General features: G+C 45.3%; 1 protein-coding gene across 3 annotated transcripts in view; it reads left to right on the forward strand.

Moving 5' to 3' along the window:
- SYP (synaptophysin) overlaps positions 1-16,991 on the forward strand; it is a 75,912-nt gene that overhangs the window by 30,016 nt on the left and 28,905 nt on the right. For all 3 annotated transcript variants that reach the window (XM_077472615.1, XM_077472549.1, XM_077472478.1), the window contains exon 3: positions 4,511-4,635. In XM_077472615.1, coding sequence (XP_077328741.1) covers positions 4,511-4,635 — 125 coding nt within the window. The remainder of the gene's footprint in view (positions 1-4,510; positions 4,636-16,991) is intronic.

The raw sequence follows: 16,991 nt of genomic DNA on the forward strand, positions 1-16,991 counted from the left end.
CTTTGCGGGATCAAATGGTAGTCCTGATGGCCTAACCTAGAGAACATTTTTGACCATCTCCCCTAGAACCTGGTGCCTTTTTTCTATTTCCTCCCATCTTAAACATTGGACATCTGTTACTCTACTAAGTAGAGGAATGAGGCTAAGCCCCATTCTTGATCTTTAGATCAGGCACTCAACTGAACCTCAATAAAAATGTAACTTCACTTGGTTGATGCATTTGTTACTATGTAGCCGTTCTTCTCTACAAGAGGCTCTTGGGCATCCCTATTTTGTTCCTCCCAGCACATGGGAGTTTCTTTGAGGGATTAAGTGGTAGGCCTGGTGGCCTAACCTAGAGAACATTGTTAACCATCTCCCACAGAATCGGATACCCTTTTTCCATATTGAAGGAATAGTTCCTCCAAGCATTAAATGTAGGACATGTTAGACATGTGCAAAAGGAAAAAATTTGTTTAGTTTCATTTCGTTTTAATTCCTTAATTAATTTATTTTGTTTAGTTATATTTTTTAAATTCGTTTTTGTATTTCGTTTAGTTTTCTGCCGAATTCGAAAAATCTGTCACATTCGAAAATATTTCAACCAAATTCGAAAATATTTCTACCGAATTCGAAATGATTTCAACATGATTCGAAATTATTTCAACCGCATTCGAAACTATTTCAACTGGATTCAAAAATATTTTGCGACCCAACTTTAGGGCCATGTATCTCGGGGTCACTTAATGCTAGAAACCCCAAATTTGGATATGTTGTAGTGCTAGTTCTATTGTGTCTATTTGTGCATACCAAATTCGGGTCGCAAAATGTCATTCTCTGCTGCACAAAAGTGAAATATGTGAAAAATGAAATAGATAGTATCTATATTCTATTCTGTTCTATTGTTCTAGTCTATTCTCTATGTCTATTCTAATCTTTTCTATTCAAATTCGAATTCATTCTATACGAAATTCAAATGTCGGAAATATATATATATATATATATATATATATATATATATATATATATATATATATATATATATATATATATATATATATATATATATAACCATCTTCCAAAATTCGAATTTAGTATATAATGATTTTGATTTTAATAGAAAAGATTTTAATAGAATATAAAAGAATAGACTAGAAAATCAATAGAACAGAACAGAATAATATATTCTATTCTGTTCTGTTCTATCATTTTTCTAGTCTATTTTCTATTTTATTATAATCTTTTCTATCCAAATTTAAAATTAATTAATTAAAAATTTGAATTCATACTATTCGAAATTCAAATTTATTCTATTTGAAATTTGAATTTCAGAAGATGGTTGTATATTCTTTCTATTTTATTCTATTAAATTATATTTTTTTCTAATCTTTTCTATTTGAATTAGAAATTTTGGAAGATGGTTAGTTACTTATATACATCTGTCACATCAACTTCTCATACTTGCAGTGTACAGTGCAAAAACACACACATCTTATTTCATTTATATTACTTTTCTGCAGAAGAGAATGCTACTGTGTTTGCATACCAAATTTGGTGTTTCTAGCTCCAAGTGACCCCGAGTTATGGAGCCCCAAATTCGGGTCGCAAAATGTCAAGCACTTTTCTGAAGCAGAGAATGACATTTTGCGACCTGACTTTGGGGCCCCGTATCTCGGGGCCACTTATAGCTAGCAACCTTTACAGGTTCCCTGTGACTCTCTTCACCTGCCGTGTTCCCTTTAGAACAGTAGTCTCAAAACTGCAGATCAGGTGGGACCCTTTCCTCGGCTTTAACCGGACCTTGGGGCACTATTCCTCCCACTGACACCAATGATGGGACACTATTCCTCCCACCAACACCGTTGGTGGGACACTATTCCTCCCACTGACAACGTTGATGGGACACTATTCCCCCCTTCCCCCCCACCACTGACGCCAATAATAGGGCACTATTCCTCCAACTAACACCTATAATGGGGCACTATTCCTCCCACTGATACCAATGATGGGGCACTATTCCGCCCACTGACACCAATGATGGGGCACTATTCCTCCCACTGATACCAATGATGGGGCACTATTCCTCCCACTGATACCAATGATGGAGCATTTTTCCTCCCAATGACACCAACGACGAGGCATTATTCCTCCCACTAATACCATTGATGGGGCACTATTCCTCCCACTGACACCAATAATAGGGCACTATTACTCCCACTGATACCAATGATGGGGCACTATTCTTCTATTTTACATCAATGATGGGGCAATATTCTTCCCACTGACACCATCAATGGGGCACTATTCCTCCCACTGACACCAATGATAGGGTATTGTTCACTTGCACCCCAGGCCGGCCCCTCTAAAGTCTTAAAGACAGTAAACTTGCCCTTTGTTTAGAAAGTGTGGAGACCCCAGGCCTAGCCCATAGCCCCCACAGTGTAGTCTCAAAGCCTCCATTACACTTTGAGTTAAATAACTGCTCAGCACTGAGTTTTCATTGACCAACAAAATGTATCTAACCATGTATGTATCTAACCATGTTTTATGGTGAATTACCCACCTCTTGATCCTTTCAAAAGCTCACTTTTCTTCACCCTCCAAATCTGTAGATATGACTTTGGATACACCTGTCTTGTACATTTCATTGTTCAGTATCTTTGTGTCTCACCCTGTCTTATTTTTCTGCCACCTTCTTTGTCTCTTTTACAGCTGTTCTCTATCTTTGCCTTTGCGACATGTGGAAGTTACATCTTCCAAAATTCGAATTTAGTATATAATGATTTTGATTTTAATAGAAAAGATTTTAATAGAATATAAAAGAATAGACTAGAAAATCAATAGAACAGAACAGAATAATATATTCTATTCTGTTCTGTTCTATCATTTTTCTAGTCTATTTTCTATTTTATTATAATCTTTTCTATCCAAATTTAAAATTAATTAATTAAAAATTTGAATTCATACTATTCGAAATTCAAATTTATTCTATTTGAAATTTGAATTTCAGAAGATGGTTGTATATTCTTTCTATTTTATTCTATTAAATTATATTTTTTTCTAATCTTTTCTATTTGAATTAGAAATTTTGGAAGATGGTTAGTTACTTATATACATCTGTCACATCAACTTCTCATACTTGCAGTGTACAGTGCAAAAACACACACATCTTATTTCATTTATATTACTTTTCTGCAGAAGAGAATGCTACTGTGTTTGCATACCAAATTTGGTGTTTCTAGCTCCAAGTGACCCCGAGTTATGGAGCCCCAAATTCGGGTCGCAAAATGTCAAGCACCTTTCTGAAGCAGAGAATGACATTTTGCGACCTGACTTTGGGGCCCCGTATCTCGGGGCCACTTATAGCTAGCAACCTTTACAGGTTCCCTGTGACTCTCTTCACCTGCCGTGTTCCCTTTAGAACAGTAGTCTCAAAACTGCAGATCAGGTGGGACCCTTTCCTCGGCTTTAACCGGACCTTGGGGCACTATTCCTCCCACTGACACCAATGATGGGACACTATTCCTCCCACCAACACCGTTGATGGGACACTATTCCTCCCACTGACAACGTTGATGGGACACTATTCCCCCCTTCCCCCCCCACCACTGACACCAATAATAGGGCACTATTCCTCCAACTAACACCTATAATGGGGCACTATTCCTCCCACTGATACCAATGATGGGGCACTATTCCTCCCACTGACACCAATGATGGGGCACTATTCCTCCCACTGACAACGTTGATGGGACACTATTCCCCCCTTCCCCCCCACCACTGACACCAATAATAGGGCACTATTCCTCCAACTAACACCTATAATGGGGCACTATTCCTCCCACTGATACCAATGATGGGGCACTATTCCTCCCACTGATACCAATGTTGGGGCACTATTCCACCCACTGATACCAATGATGGAGCATTTTTCCTCCCAATGACACCAACGATGGGGCATTATTCCTCCCACTAATACCATTGATGGGGCACTATTCCTCCCACTGACACCAATAATAGGGCACTATTACTCCCACTGATACCAATGATGGGGCACTATTCTTCTATTTTACATCAATGATGGGGCAATATTCTTCCCACTGACACCATCAATGGGGCACTATTCCTCCCACTGACACCAATGATAGGGTATTGTTCACTTGCACCCCAGGCCGGCCCCTCTAAAGTCTTAAAGACAGTAAACTTGCCCTTTGTTTAGAAAGTGTGGAGACCCCAGGCCTAGCCCATAGCCCCCACAGTGTAGTCTCAAAGCCTCCATTACACTTTGAGTTAAATAACTGCTCAGCACTGAGTTTTCATTGACCAACAAAATGTATCTAACCATGTATGTATCTAACCATGTTTTATGGTGAATTACCCACCTCTTGATCCTTTCAAAAGCTCACTTTTCTTCACCCTCCAAATCTGTAGATATGACTTTGGATACACCTGTCTTGTACATTTCATTGTTCAGTATCTTTGTGTCTCACCCTGTCTTATTTTTCTGCCACCTTCTTTGTCTCTTTTACAGCTGTTCTCTATCTTTGCCTTTGCGACATGTGGAAGTTACTCTGGACAGTTCATGCTCAGCGTCGACTGTAGCAACAAAACCGAGAGCAAGCTGAATATTAAAGTGGACTTTGAATATCCATTCAAGTGAGTTCGTAGTCATCCACCATTTTCTTTTTGTATGACCTAACATGAGCTTCCTATGCATCTGATACGGCAAGTCAGGCATGGAGGTAGTTCAATGCAACCTGTGGTACGAGGAATACTTTAGGCTACCTTTGCTAACATCTTCTTCTGAAAAGTTCTTGGTGCCTGGCCACCATAATAATTTGTTAACTCAAGAGTATTACAGTTGGTGGCATCCAGACAACTAGTACAGGTTTTCTTTAAAGGGGATCTGTCAAGGTAGAGATATGGGAGCCACCATTGCTGGTTTGTTCTTGAGTTGCCAGCCATTTTGTGTTGCTATATCATTGATATCATTGGTCTCCAAACTGTGGCTCAGGGGCTAGATGCGGACCTTTCCTTTATTTTATTCAGCCCTTGGGGCAATAATTCATCCAACAATGGGACATAATTCCCCCCACTGACCCCAATGAAGGGGCACAATTCCTGCTAACGACACCAACAATGGGGCACAATTCCTCCCGATGACAACAACAACAGGGCACAACGGGGCATTGTTTTTTTATCACTGACATCAGGACCTTTTCTGCTCCCAATGGCCACAGTCTGGCCCCCCAAAAGTTTGAAGTACAGTAAACCTTTGTTTAGAAATTTTGCAGACCCCTGCTCTAAAGGATGAAAGGGGGCACTCTGGATGATGTAAGGGGGCACCCTGGAGGCACCAAAGGGGGCACTCCGACTGCATTAAGGGGGCCCTCTGGAGGATGTAAGGGGGCAGTCTGGAGGTTCTATTTTAGTGCCTCAAGAGTGCTCCCTAACATCCTCCAAAATGCCCCCTAGTAATGGTAAGGTCAGTGGCAGAACTACCAGGGTCAGGGCAAGACAGCAGGAAGGGGGCCTGCTGAAGAACATGAGATAGGGTCCCAGGACATCAACGGGGGGGGGGGGGGGGGCTTCATGGTTTTTTGCACCAAGGCCCTAAAGGTTCTAGTAAAGCCTCTGGCCAGAACTTAGAATTTGGACCTCAGATACAGTATTTAAATAAGGGACCCCAGTGTTGCAGACTCCCAAGGTACTCAGGAAGAGGACTATGTATGTATGTATGTACTATGTATGTGCTGGAGCTTCTGGATCTTATCTTTTGTTGAGTAATAATAATAACGGTACTTTTTTTTGTAGACAAGGCAGTTTTACACAGAAACATAGAAAAGTGACAGCAGAAAAAGACAGAGTAGTCCATCAAGTCTGCCCATTTTTGTTTTTTCGTTAACTTTGTTGTCAGACTATAGATCTATGTTTATCCCACGCATGTTTGAAGCCATTTACTGTTGACTGTCTCACTACCTCTGCTGGTGTTCTTGATTTTAGTTTCATATTGTAAAAACTATCTTCCTGAATAGGGATGACCCGAACACCCCCCGGTTCGGTTCGCACCAGAACTTGCGAACGACCCCCGCGTTCGGTACGAACGTTAGAACCCCATTGAAGTCTATGGGACTCGAACGTTCGAATTGGAAAGTGCTAATTTTAACGGCTAATATGCAAGATAGTGTCCTAAAAAGGGTTTGGCGACCTGCCTCCTGCCTCAGGGGACATGGGTCACTGCAAAAAAAAGTTTTAAAAACTACCGTTTTGGTGGGAGTACTGATTTTAATGACGATTAAAGTGAAAAAAAAAAAGTGAAATATTCCTTTAAATATGGTGCCTGGTGGGTGTCTGTAGTATGCCTGTGAAGTGCCACGTGTTTCCCGTGTTTAGAACAGTCCCTGCACAAAATGACATTAAGCGGAAATAACACCATTTAAAACTGCTTGCGGTTTTAATGTTACCGTATATACTCGAGTATAAGCCGAGATTTTCAGCCTCTTTTTTGAGGCTGAAAGTGCCCCCCTCGGCTTATACTCGAGTCATCGCCGTCTGACTGCTCGATCAGCGTATCGAGCAGACAGACGGCGGACATACTACAATTCGAAAGCCGCGCCTCCGCCTCCGCCTCCGCCTGTGATAGGCGGAACACTCAATTTCCCAGCAGTCAGTGTTCCGCCTATCACGGACATCCGTTCATCCTCGTACTACGGACGAGGATGAGACGATGTCCGTGATAGGCGGAACACAGGCTGCTGGGAAATTCAGTGTTCCGCCTATCACAGGCGAAGGCGGAGGCGCGGCTTTTGAATTTTAGAATGGCCGCCGAGGCGCCGACGAAGAGCGGCGATCCTGGCAAGGCACGGGACGGAGGCAAGGCAAGGCACGGCACGGGACGGGACGGAGGCAAGGCACGACACGGGACGGAGGCAAGGAGGCAAGGCACGGCACGGGACGGAGGCAAGGAGGCAAGGCACGGCACGGGACGGAGGCAAGGAGGCAAGGCACGGGACGGAGGCTCGGGACACAGGCTCGGGACACAGGTAGGCTGGACACACACACACACACACACACACACACACACACACACACACACACACACACACACGGACACACACACACAGGGATGGATGGATGGATGGAGACACACACACACAGGGATGGATGGATGGATGGACACACACACACACAGGGATGGATGGATGGATGGACACACACACACACAGGGATGGATGGATGGATGGACACACATCCACACAGGGATGGATGGACGGACACACAGGGATGGACGGACACACAGGGATGGACGGACACACAGGGATGGACGGACACACACACAGGGATGGACAGGCATGTCTCACCCTCGGCTTATACACGAGTCAATAAGTTTGCCAGTTTTTTTGGGGGTAAATTGGGGGCCTCGGCTTATATTCGGGTCGGCCTATACTCGAGTATATACGGTATATCTGGTTCCTGCAATATGGTTGAAAATCATTCAGAAAAATGGCATGGGTAGCCCTCCCTGCCCATTACCAGCCTATTTGGGTCTTGTACGCATATTAAGGGGAACCCTGTACCCATATTAAAAAAAGGAAATGCGTGTGGCCCCCAGGCCCTATATACTCAGAACAGCAGTATACAGGCGGTGCAAACAAGACTGGGACTGTGTAGGTTTGTTGTGTTAAGTTGAATCTGTTTGTAATTTTCAACTGGTACATTTTTAAAGTGTAGCTCCAGTCAAAAAAAATATTTTTAAGCTTTTTGGAAAACATAGGGAAGGGTTATCACCCCTGTATAATTTGTTTTGTCGTCCATCTTTTTTCATCTCACTTGCTGTTGTCTCCTTCCGTTTGCAAGTAGGAGATGTTTGTAAGTTGGATGTTTGAAAGTAGGGGCCTGCCCTATATGCTCTGCAGAAATGGCGGAACAAGGTGTTGGTTTTGCAACAACATTGTAAGCCCTCAAAGTGACTCTTGGTGGGCGCTGGAGCGCCCTGCTGTGAACGATTATATCAAGAATTGTAATTACATGCCATTGTTGAACAGTGGTAGAAAAATTGACCTTTGGTGGTTGTGGTGCTGGTGCCACAACACTATAAGTCCTCACAGTTACTCTGGGTGGGCACAGGAAGGGGCCCTCCTGTGAAATATTATATCAAGAATTGTAATTACATGTCCCTGTTAAACAGGGGCAGAAAAATTGGGCCTTAGGCACTGGTGCCATCACACTGCAACCTCTGCCATACACTCTAGTTTTATTGCAGGAATTAGCCCTGCTGCAAAGCATTGCATCAAAAATTTTACTTAAACGCCCCTGTTAAACAGGGGCAGAAAAATTGGGCCTTAGGCACTGGTGCCATCACACTGCAACCTCTGCCATACACTCTAGTTTTATTGCAGGAATTAGCCCTGCTGCAAAGCATTGCATCAAAAATTGTACTTAAACGCCCCTGTTAAACAGGGGCAGAAAAATTGGGCCTTAGGCACTGGTGCCATCACACTGCAACCTCTGCCATACACTCTAGTTTTATTGCAGGAATTAGCCCTGCTGCAAAGCATTGCATCAAAAATTGTACTTAAACGCCCCTGTTAAACAGGGGCAGAAAAATTGGGCCTTAGGCACTGGTGCCATCACACTGCAACCTCTGCCATACACTCTAGTTTTTTTGCAGGAATTAGCCCTGCTGCAAAGCATTGCATCAAAAATTGTACTTAAACGCCCCTGTTAAACAGGGGCAGAAAAATTGGGCCTTAGGCACTGGTGCCATCACACTGCAACCTCTGCCATACACTCTAGTTTTTTTGCAGGAATTAGCCCTGCTGCAAAGCATTGCATCAAAAATTGTACTTAAACGCCCCTGTTAAACAGGGGCAGAAAAATTGGGCCTTAGGCACTGGTGCTATCACACTGCAACCTCTGCCATACACTCTAGTTTTTTTGCAGGAATTAGCCCTGCTGCAAAGCATTGCATCAAAAATTGTACTTAAACGCCCCTGTTAAACAGGGGCAGAAAAATTGGGCCTTAGGCACTGGTGCCATCACACTGCAACCTCTGCCATACACTCTAGTTTTTTTGCAGGAATTAGCCCTGCTGCAAAGCATTGCATCAAAAATTGTACTTAAACGCCCCTGTTAAACAGGGGCAGAAAAATTGGGCCTTAGGCACTGGTGCTGGTGCCACCACACTGCAACCTCTGCCATATACTCTAGTTTTATTGCAGGAATTAGCCCTGCTGCAAAGCATTGCATCAAAAATTGTAATTAAACGCCCCTGTTAAACAGGGGCAGAAAAATTGGGCTGCTGGCATCACCCAGAACCAAAAATGTTCTTCCAACATATCAGCGGAGGAGGAAGAGGATAGACAATCAACATAACAGGACAGTCACTCAGCATCAGCATAGGCAGTCTTGAAGGGATGTGGTATTTCAAAAAAAATTATTCGGTTACATCAGCTTCAGGTGCTTGGTAGCTGTGGGTGATCCAAGACTGATTCATCTTGATGAAGGTCAGTCGATCAACTGATTCGGTGGACAGGCGCACCCTGTGATCGGTAACGAAGCCACCAGCAGCACTGAAGGTGCGTTCCGAAAGAACGCTGGATGCAGGACAGGCCAGTAGCTCAATTGCATACTGTGCAAGCTCTGGCCAGTGATCCATCCTCAAGACCCAGTAAGCCAGAGGATTTTCAGTGGGAAAGGTGTCCAAGTCTGACCTTGCCCCTAGGTATTCCTGCACCATGTAAATTAGACGCTGGCGATGGGTGCTGGAACCAATCATACCTTGGGGCTGCGGACTAAAAAATTGTCTGAAAGCATCAGTCAGACGGCCACCTTCTCCACCGCTCCTTCTGACTGATGCCTCAGCAACACGTTGTCCAGGACCAGGAGTTTGTGACCTCCCAGTCTCTGGGAACGCGTTGCACAGAGCTTTCTGCAAGGCCTCCCGGAGATGTCTCATCCTCTGCTCCCTCTGCGATGGCAAGATAAGGTCGGCAACCTTACCCTTGTACCGTGGATCAAGGAGAGTGGCCAGCCAGTAATGGTCCCTCTCCTTGATCCGAAGAATACGAGGATCCTTCCGCAGGCTTTGCAGGATCAGGGAGGCCATGCAGCGTAGGTTAGCTGAGGCATTCGGTCCGGAGTCCTCTGGGTCACTAAGGACAACATGATCCGCAGCTACCTCCTCCCAGCCACGTACAAGTCCACGTGTTTCTTGGGACTGTAAATCATCCCTATAAGACTGCTGCTGCTGATGCTGAGTGCCAGCCTCCACCTCCATGCTGACACAATCATCCTCCTCCTCCTCTTCCTCCTCCTCACCCTCTTCCTGTGTGATGGGTGGCACAGCAGGAACACTGTCTGGATAAAGGGGGCCTTGAGAGGCAAGGAAGTCCTCCTCTTCCTGCCTCTGTTCTGCCTCAAGTGCCCTGTCCATTATTCCACGCAGCGTATGCTCCAAGAGGTGGACAAGAGGTATAGTGTCACTGATGCATGCACTGTCACTGCTCACCATCCTTGTGGCCTCCTCAAACGGTGACAGGACAGTGCATGCATCCCTGATCATGCCCCACTGGCGTGGTGAGAAAAAACCAAGCTCCCCTGACCCTGTCCTGGTGCCGTAGTCGCACAGGTACTCATTGATGGCCCTCTGCTGCGTGTGCAGCCGCTGCAGCATGGCCAACGTGGAGTTCCACCTGGTGGGCATGTCACATATAAGGCGGTTCTTGGGCAGGTTCAACTCCTTTTGGAGCTCAGCCAGCCGAGCACAGGCATTAAATGATCGGCGGAAATGCACACAGACTCTCCTGGCCTGTTTCAGGACATCCTGTAAGTCGGGGTACCTGCCCAAGAACCGCTGCACCACCAGGTTAAGGACGTGAGCTACACAGGGCACATGGGTCAGTTGTCCCTGTCGGAGGGCGGAGAGGAGGTTGGTGCCATTGTCGCAAACCACCATTCCTGGCTTAAGCTGGCGTGGCGTCAACCACCTCTCGGCCTGCCCCTGCAGAGCTGACAAAACATCCGCCCCAGTGTGGCTCCTGTCCCCCAAACAAACCAGCGCAAGCACGGCATGGCATCGTTTTGCCTGCGTACTTGCGTAGCCCCTGCAACGCCTACGGAGCACCGCTGGTTCTGAGGACAGAGCACTGGAAGAGGCCATGGAGGAAGAAGAAGAGGAGGGGGTGGAGGAGAGAGGTGTGTCACAACCAATAGTAGCATTTTGGAGGCGTGGTGGCGGAACAACCTCCAATACTACTGCACCTTGTCCTGCATCCTTCCCAGCAGCCAGAAGAGTGACCCAATGGGCCGTGAAAGACAGGTAACGTCCCTGTCCATGCCTGCTGGACCATGAGTCAGCGGTAATATGCACCTTACCGCTGACCGCCCTGTCCAGCGAGGCAAGGACATTGCCTTCCACATGCCGGTAGAGAGCCGGAATTGCCTTCCGTGAGAAAAAGTGGCGTTTGGGGACCTGCCACTGAGGAACCGCACATTGTACAAACTCACGGAAGGGGGCCGAGTCTACCAACTGAAAAGGCAGCAGTTGAAGTGCTAGCAATTTAGCCAAGCTAGCATTCAACCGCTGGGCATGTGGATGGCTGGGAGTAAATTTCTTCCGCCGGTCCAGCAGCTGGGGCAGGGACATTTGTCTGCTATAATCGGACGTGGATGTACCACTAGCAGAGTTCCCGGAAGCACTTGGCTGTGACACACCTAATTCTACACCTTCATTCCTCTCAGAGCAGGTTTCAGAGAGGACTGAAGGTCTAGTGGGGTTGGAGATGCCAGCTGATGAGGAGCAAGGAGAGGTCCGCTTTGTTCTTTGGTGTGGGTCTTTGAGGTATGCTTGCCAACGAGCTGCATGGCAGGTCAACATATGTCTGGTCAAGCATGTGGTGCCCAAGCGGCTGATGTTTTGGCCACGTGAGATACGCTTGAGACATATGTTGCAAATAGCAGCGGTGCGATGTGATGCACTCGTCTCAAAAAAGGCCCACACCAAAGAACTTTTAGAATAACGCGCAGAGGAAGCGCTCTGCGCAGAGGAAGCGCTCTGCGCAGGCGGAGCTCTGCGGTGTGATTCAGTCGGTGTGCTGCCCCTAAGCTGGCCCCCGGAGGGCATCCTGCCTCGTTGGACATGTGCCTCCTCCTCCTCCTCCTCCTCCCTCCTTCCAGGCACCCACGTGGAGTCAGTGCCCTCATCATCCCCTCCCTCTTCATCGCTGTAGCAAACCTGGCAGTATGCTGCAGCTTGTGGAACATGACTGCCAGATTGCTGTCCTTCTTGAGCATCCCCTCTCTCTGTGCTCACGCTACTGCCTTCCTCTAGCTGAGTGTCATCATCAGAGCCCACCAAACACTGGGCATCCTCCTGGAGCATGTACCCAACACTGTGCTCAAAGAGTTCAGGAGACTCCTCAGGAGGACGTGGTGGGTCTAGGGAAGGAGTCACTGATGATGACATTGAGAGGAGGGACGACGATGTGTTGGCAGCTGCTTTTCTACTACCCTGAGACTGGGTGAGAGAGGATGAGGAGGATGAAGAGGGCTTGGTCATCCACTCTACCAAGTCGTTGGCATGTTGCGGTTCAACATGTCCAGCTGCAGAAAAGAAGGACAAGCATGTCCCATGGCCACGTGCTGATGACAATGCACCGCGTCCACGACCAGCACTGTTGTCTCTAGACACAGAGCCTGCTTGCCCTCTTTTATCGGCTCGCGCCTGTCTGCCTCTCCTTGCTGGCCTTCCAGACATGGTAATGGCCTGAAGGGAGTTGGGTAAAACAGTAGTTGGGTAGTTTATATTGTGCTGGAGGCACACAACACCCACTAACTCCTGCAGATGCCTTTTTTATAGAACAGCAGAGTTAAAGGGGTATATACAGATGTATACTGTGCTGTGCTGGAAGCACACACAACTTCCAATAACTCCAGCAGATGTCAATCGGGCCCAAATAGAGAACAGCTATGTAGGTGGATAATAGCGGTATGTACTGGGTACAGAGCAGGCACACAGCACGCACTATCTCCTGAGTGACACTGCTGACTGCAAGCTCTATTGTTAAAGATGGACCACTAGCTATATAGGTGAGGTGAATATCACGGTGTATACTGCGGTCAGGGCACGCAGACAATAACAAGAAAACAGCAGAGTTAAAGGGGTATATACAGATGTATACTGTGCTGTGCTGGAGGCACACACAACTTCCAATAACTCCAGCAAATGACAATCGGGCTCAAATAGAGAACAGCTTTGTAGGTGTATATAGTGGTATGTACTGGGTACAGAGCACGCAGACAGCACGCACTAACACTACTGACTGCAAGCTCTATTATTAAAGCTAGATCACTAGCTATATAGGTGAGGTGAATATAGTGGTGTATACTGCGGTCAGGGCACAGACAGTAACCACTACACAAGAGCAAAATAGTAAATCAGCCAAAAACGATTGGTGTGTAACTGTGTTGAAGGTACACAGAACACCCACTGCTTCAGATGCTAACAAACACTACATGAGGCCGCCTGAAAGGCAGCTTTATATAGTGTGGGGCGTGCACTACACAGTCTGAGCTATGATTGGCCACAGGCAGGATGCCTGTGGCCAACCATTGCTCTCCTCGCTACTGGCGCTGCGATTGGCCAAGCATGCGGGGTCACAGTGCATGCTTGGCCAATCGTGAGACAGCAATGCATTGCGCCATCGCAGTGCATTGTGGGCCACACGAATTTTGCCGCGAACGGCCCAAACGTTCGGAATTCGGCGAACGCACGAACGACCGATGTTCGAGTCGAACATGCGTTCGACTCCAACACGAAGCTCATCCCTATTCCTGAACCTTATTCACCCCCTGGATGTATTTAAAGGTTTCAGTCACATCTCCCCTTTCCCTTCTTTCCACCAGACTGTACATATTAGTTTCCTGAAGGCTCTCTCGATTTGTTTTATCCCCCAAACCTTTCACCATTTCTGTTACCCGTCTCTGGACTTGTTTTGTCTTATCAATATCTTTTTGTAAGTGAGGTCTCCAGAACTGGACAGTGTTCTAAATGAGGTCTCACTAAAGATCTTTATAGAGGAATCAGGACCCCCGTCCTCCTGCTAGTGACCTCTCTAGTGATATAAAGATCTATGTGGGAATCAGGACCTCCTTCCTCCTTCTGGTGACCCTTCTAGTGATATAAAGATCCATATAGATGAATCAGGACCCCTTTCCTCCTTCTGGTGACCCCCCTAGTGATATAAAGGTCTATATATAGATATCGGGACCTCCTTCCTCCTGCTGGTGACCCCTCTAGTTATATAAAGATCTATATAGAGGAATTAGGACCTCCTTCCTCCTTCTAGTGACCCCTCTAGTGATATAAATATCTATATAGAGGAATCAGGACCTCCTTCCTCCTGCTGGTGATCCCTCAAGTGAAATAAACATCTATATAGAGGAATCAGGACCTCCTTCCTCCTGCTGGTAACCCCTCTAGTGATATAAAGATCTATATAGAGGAATTAGGACCTCCTTCCTCCTTCTAGTGACCCCTCTAGTGATATAAAGATCTATATAGAGGAATCAGGACCTCCTTCCTTCTGCTGATGACCCCTCTAATGATATAAAGATCTATATAGATGAATCAGGACCTCCTTCCTCCTCCTGCTGGTGACCTCTCTAGTGATATAAATATCTATATAGAGGAATCAGGACCTCCTTCCTCGTTCTATCTTATCAATATCTTTTTGTAAGTGAGGTCTCCAGAACTGGACACAGTATTCTAAATAAGGTCTCACTAAAGATCTTTATAGAGGAATCAGGACCTCCTTCCTCCTGTTGGTGACCCCTCTAGGGATATAAAGATCTATATAGAGGAATTAGGACATCATTCCTCCTTCTAGTGACCCCTCTAGTGATATAAAGATCTGTATAGAGGAATCAGGACCTCCTTCCTCCTGCTTGTGACCCCTCTAATGATATAAAGATCTATATAGATGAATCAAGACCTCCTTCCTCCTCCTGCTGGTGACCTCTCTAGTGATATAAAGATCTATATAGAGAAATCAGGACCTCCTTCCTCATTCTATCTTATCAATATCTTTTTGTAAGTGAGGTCTCCAGAACTGGACACAGTATTCTAAATAAGGTCTCACTAAAGATCTTTATAGGTGAATCAGGACCTCCGTCCTCCTGCTGGTGACTTCTCTAGTGATATAAAGATCTATATAGAGGAATCAGGACCTCCTTCCACCTGCTGGGGACCCCCTTAGTGATATAAAGATCTATATATAGAGGAATCAGGACATCCTTTCTCCTGCTGGTGACCACCCTAGTAATATAAAGGTCTATATAGAGGAATCAGGACCTTCTTTCTCCTAGTGACTCCTCTAGTGATATAAAGATCTATATAGAGGAATCAGGACCTCCTTCCTCCTGTTGGTGACCCCTGTAGTGATATAAAGATCTATATAGTTACATAGTTACATAGTTAGTCAGGTTGAAAAAAGACACAAGTCCATCCAGTTCAACCAAAAAAAAAAAAAAAAAAAAAAAAATATATATATATATATATATATATATATATATATATATATATATATATAAAATATACCAGCCCATATACCCAATTCTATACCCACAGTTGATCCAGAGGAAGGCAAAAAACCCCAGCAGAGCATGATCCAATTTGCTAAAGCAGGGGAAAAAATTCCTTCCTGATCCCCCGAGAGGCAATCGGATTTTCCCCGGATCCACTTTACCTATAAGTTTTAGTACCCAGTTATATTACGTACACTTAGGAAATAATCCAGGCCTTTCTTAAAGCAATCCACTGAGCTGGCCATAACCACCTCTGCAGGGAGTCTATTCCACATTTTCACAGCTCTTACTGTGAAGAAACCTTTCCGTATTTGGAGATGAAATCTCTTCTCCTCTAGACGTAAAGAGTGCCCCCTTGTCCTCTTTGTTGACTGTAAAGTGAATAACTCGACACCAAGTTCCCTATATGGACCACTTATATATTTGTACATGTTGATCAAATCCCCCCTTAATCTCCTCTTATCAAGAGTGAATAAATTCAGTTCCTCTAATCTTTCCTCATAGCTGAGTTGCTCCATGCCTCTTATCAGTTTGGTTGCCCTTCTCTGCACTTTCTCCAGTTCCCCGATATCCTTTTTGAGAACTGGTGCCCAAAACTGAACGGCATATTCCAGATGAGGTCTTACTAATGATTTGAACAGGGGCAAAATGATATCTCTCTTTGCTCGCTTTGGAAACCGCAGCTTGGCATTGCATGCTATTATTGAGCTTATGATCTACCAAAACCCCCAGATCCTTCTCCACTATGGATTCCCCCAGTTGTACTCCCCCTAGCGTGTATGATGCATGCATATTCTTAGCCCCCAAGTGCATAACCTTACATTTCTCAACATTAAACCTAATCTGCCACATAGTCGCCCAATTAGACAGAGCATTGAGGTCGGTTTGTAAATTGGCGACATCCTGTAAGGACGTTATTGCACTGCATAGCTTGGTGTCATCTGCAAAGACGGAAATGTTACTCTTGATCCCAGACCCAATATCATTTATAAAGATATTAAAAAGCAAGGGTCCCAGCACTGAACCTTGGGGTACACCACTCATAACCTTAGACCATTCAGAGTAAGAATCATTAACCACTACTCTCTGAATTCTGTCTTTTAGCCAGTTTTCTATCCATCTACAAACTGATGTTTCCAAACCTGTAGACTTTACCTTACACATGAGCCGTGTGTGCGGAACTGTATCGAACGCTTTTGCAAAATCCAAATATATCACGTCCACCGCCACCCCTCTGTCCAAGGTTTTACTTACCACCTCATAAAAAGAAATCAGGTTTGTCTGACAACTCCTGTCTTTCATGAATCCATGCTGTCTGTTGCTCAAAATATTTTTTTCCTGCAAGAACTCGTCTATGTGGTCTTTTATTAATCCCTCCAGTATCTTCCCAACTATAGAAGTTAAACTAATGGGTCTATAATTACTTG

Source organism: Lithobates pipiens, unplaced genomic scaffold (assembly GCF_037356315.1).
Source record: "Lithobates pipiens isolate NorthernLeopardFrog02 unplaced genomic scaffold, aLitPip1_a1.2 Scaffold_1, whole genome shotgun sequence".
In the NCBI taxonomy this organism is placed as follows: domain Eukaryota; kingdom Metazoa; phylum Chordata; class Amphibia; order Anura; family Ranidae; genus Lithobates; species Lithobates pipiens.